Source organism: Beta vulgaris, chromosome 3 (assembly GCF_026745355.1).
Source record: "Beta vulgaris subsp. vulgaris cultivar EL10 chromosome 3, EL10.2, whole genome shotgun sequence".
NCBI lineage: Eukaryota > Viridiplantae > Streptophyta > Magnoliopsida > Caryophyllales > Amaranthaceae > Beta > Beta vulgaris.
The window spans coordinates 24,922,408-24,926,113 of NC_079204.1; the positions used below are offsets into that span (position 1 = coordinate 24,922,408).

General features: G+C 41.8%; 1 protein-coding gene across 1 annotated transcript; it reads right to left on the minus strand.

Moving 5' to 3' along the window:
- Window positions 1–2,850: 2,850 nt before the first annotated feature.
- LOC104885106 (uncharacterized) lies at window positions 2,851–3,468 on the minus strand. Its single transcript, XM_010669813.1, has one exon. It carries the CDS (start codon window positions 3,466–3,468, stop codon window positions 2,851–2,853), a length of 618 nt encoding a protein of 205 aa, XP_010668115.1.
- Between the last annotated feature and the right edge of the window lie 238 nt (window positions 3,469–3,706).

The following is a 3,706-nucleotide window of genomic DNA, read 5'->3' on the forward strand; positions in this document are numbered from 1 at the left end:
ATCTGATTTGAAAGTCACCTGATTAAACCCTTTGGTGTGTGCCTCGTACATACTTTGATATAGAGCATAAGCTTCTGTCTGTAGTGGGGTTGAGGCATGATATTGGCTTTGCCTTCAAAAATTTTGACGTTATTCACTGATGCCACCCATCCTATACCTGCTCTTGTATGTTGATGTTTATACCTTTTACAGGCTCCGTCCACCAGAATGATACAAGTTGAATCGGGATGTGGATTATTTGGATGTCGCAAAGGCTCCGTTTGAACTTTGGGGCTTGTCTGGGAGCTTTTATGATCTGTTCCTCTTATCCTTCTACTTTCTGCGTATTCGTGCCTGAGTGCCTCTATTCTCTGGTAGATAGTTGTAGGAGTGTTATTCTGGCTTCGGAAGACGATGTTGTTCCTATATATCCAGATTTACCAGAGCGTAAGGGTGAATTCCTGAGCTCTCTCCGATTTTATTCCATCCTCCTTCCAGAACAGCTTTAGGAAGTTTTTGATCCAATCTCTGATAGGGATGTCTGTGGCTGACTGAGCTTGGATTCCTAGATAGGAGCACACCCAGATGTATTTCGTGAAGTCGAATCACGAAACAAATGACTTGTGCTTTCCAAATGCGCTCTACATAGATAGCATTTTCCCAGCACTGGAATGTTCCTCGTTACTAAATTGGAATTTGTGGCGATCGCATTTTTGAGTACTCTCCATATAAAGAATTTCCATTTTGGTCCGAGATCAGAGGCCCAGAGTTTTCTCCAGAATTGTCTGTTATCCTGGGATGCAGATAGATTTCCTTTGAGGAGAAGGTAGTGGGCATAGACGTCCTTGACTCTCAAAGAGCCCGATTTGGACTCACTCCAAATATACCGGTCTTGCATGTCTTTCATCGGGATGTGGGTTGGGAGTATTCTAGTGGAGGTATTCTTATTGAAGACTCTCCTCACGAGTGGAAAGTTCCATGATTTATGATTTTGGTTCATCAAATCCTGGACTTTATTAAGGCCTATGACTTCCAGGTTGATACCTTGTTTGAGCTTGATCGGCCCGTCTTTCAGCCACTTATCTGTTAGAATGCTGGTGCTTGCCCCATCCCCTATCGATTTCGTGAATCCTTCTGGGCAATCGTGGATTGCTTTGCATAGTCCTCAGAAGCCCCAAGATGCTTTACTTATACGAGCTTTCTGTAATACAAAATTTACTGGGGAGGATTTATATTTGGCACAGTAAAGTTGGGAGAGAAGAGATTGCCTTGCGTCGTGGATCCGAACAGCTTCTTTGGCAAGCAGTTTTTGTTAAATAAATGAACATTCCGGATGCCAAGACCACCCCCTCCCTTTGGAAGATCAATGGTATCCAAACTCTTCCAGTAGATAGGCTTCGTAGTTCGAGATCCATTCCATAAGAATCTTGCAAATATCGAATTTAATTTATCTGCTGTAGCCTTGGGTATAAGGAAGACGCTAAGTATATTGAGACTCATCATGGTTAGAACGCCGTTAATAAGGAGGACTTTTCCTGCATGTGATAAGGAGAGATGATGCCAGCTTGAAATTCTTTTTTTAACTTTCTCGATTAACGGTTCTATATTGCATCCCAAGTACTTCCCGAGAGACTCCGCCGAGGGAGTACCCACTATACTCCTCATAAATCTTTTGAATCTATTGGGTGTGTTAGGACTGAACAAAACGTGGGATTAATGATAGTTTATCACTTCGCCTTATAGTCGACTGAATTGCGACAAAATCTTCTTCACTCCTTCGCAAGCGCTAGGGGTCGCTTTGAAGAATATTAACGAGTCATCTGCAAAAAACAGGTGAGACAACTCCGGGCTGGATCTATTCACCTTAATTCCTTGGAATACTCTGTCTTCTAGACCCTTTATTAGCAGTCTAGATAGGAAATCCATTACAAGGATAAAAAGATAGGAAGAAAGAGGATCTTCCTGTTTGAGGCTGCAAGTTGGCTTGAATCTCTGTGATGGCTCCCCGATGATTAGAATAGAGTACGAGACAGTCGTGACGCATTGCATTATCCAGTGTCGGCATACAACCGGCACTCCCATATGAGTTAATAACCAAAACAAGAAGTCCTAATCAACCTTATCATATGCCTTGAAAATATCGATTTTTAAAGCTGCCAGGTATTGTTTACCTTTTTTCCTTTGCTTGATGACGTTGACCAGCTCGTGAGCAGTGAGGCAATTATCTGCCATAATTCTTTCTGGTACAAATGCATTCTGTAACGGGAAGACAAGTAGGTTCAATATTGGCTTGAGTCTGTTGGATATGATCTTCGAAATGATTTTGTATATAACATTGCACAAGCTTATGGGTCGATATCGACTTGCTTCCTCAGGTCTCTCTATTTTCGGTATAAGGCATATGTTCGTAAGATTCCATTCCTGAAGTAGGAAGCGCCTGGAAAAGAAATGGTTAACTGCCTTCCAAACGTCATTGCCTACAGTGTGCCAATATTGCTGGTAAAATGTAGCTGGTATCCCATCTGGTCCAGAGGCTTTGAGACTTCCCATCTGGAAAACCACGCTTTTAACCTCTTCTGGCGATATTGGTTTGACCAGCTCCAATTGTTGCGCCTCAGGAATTTTTGGGACTAGGTATTCGAGTGTGTCTAATTCGTTCCAAAAATCACTCTCATGAGTATTTCCTTGATAAATGTTTGTGAAAAACGAGAGTAATTCTTGATGAATCTCCTCCTTTTTTGAGACCCATCTACCTCTTGAGGTCCTCAGAATGAGTATTTTGTTCTTCTTCCTTCGGTGCTTGGCTTTACCAAAGAACCACTTTGTGTTTGAGTCGTCCCAGGCCGTTCCTTTGATTTTTGCTCTTTGTTTCTAGTACTTCAGCTGAAGTTCCAGTTTCTCGATATTTTCCTTTTTGAGCTTTTCATCAATATCTCCTCCGTTATTGAATGGTATATTGGCTTGGACATTTCCACACTGGTTTAGAGCTGTTCTCCACTGGATATTATTTTGCTTTTTATAGTTTTTGCACCATTTGAACAGGTCATACCTTATGTGACGACATTTTTGCGCTCTCTGATACATCGGGGATCCGCTTACGGGCTTGTTCCAGTGATTAGTGACAGTTGTAGCTACTTCTGCGAACCCCAGGCACCATGCCTCTAGGTTGATTTGTGTCTTTCTCCGCAGCTTGTTCGGTGAAGTGTATAACAGTATTGGGCTATGATCTGAGACTAGAATCGGGAGGATTAGCAATGTTGCTTCTGGATGTCTATGAATCCAATCTTCAGAGGCGTATGCCCTATCCAATCTTTCGTATATCCTATCCGATTCTAAGCGATTATTGCACCAGGTGAAAGGTTGCCCATGGAAGGATAATTCTGAGAGTCTCAACAGGTTTCGCCACACCGGGAATTGCTCTTTTCCTGGTATGTGATCAGATCCTCCGGAATTTTGACTGAGAAACTCGATTTGATTGAAGTCACCCATTATTACAATATCCAATGAGTTTTGGGTTATGCATTGGGTTATAAGTGATAAGTGCGTTTCTAACGCACTTTATGACTTTTTTTTGGCTTGTTTTAGCTCCCTTTTCCTCCTTTTCTTCCTTCTTTCTCCTCACTTTTCCCTTCTATTTCATTCACTTGATCATACTTGATCATAGTGACATTTTGCTAGATTTTGGATCTATTTTGATCGAATTTCTAGCACATATGCTTTCACCATG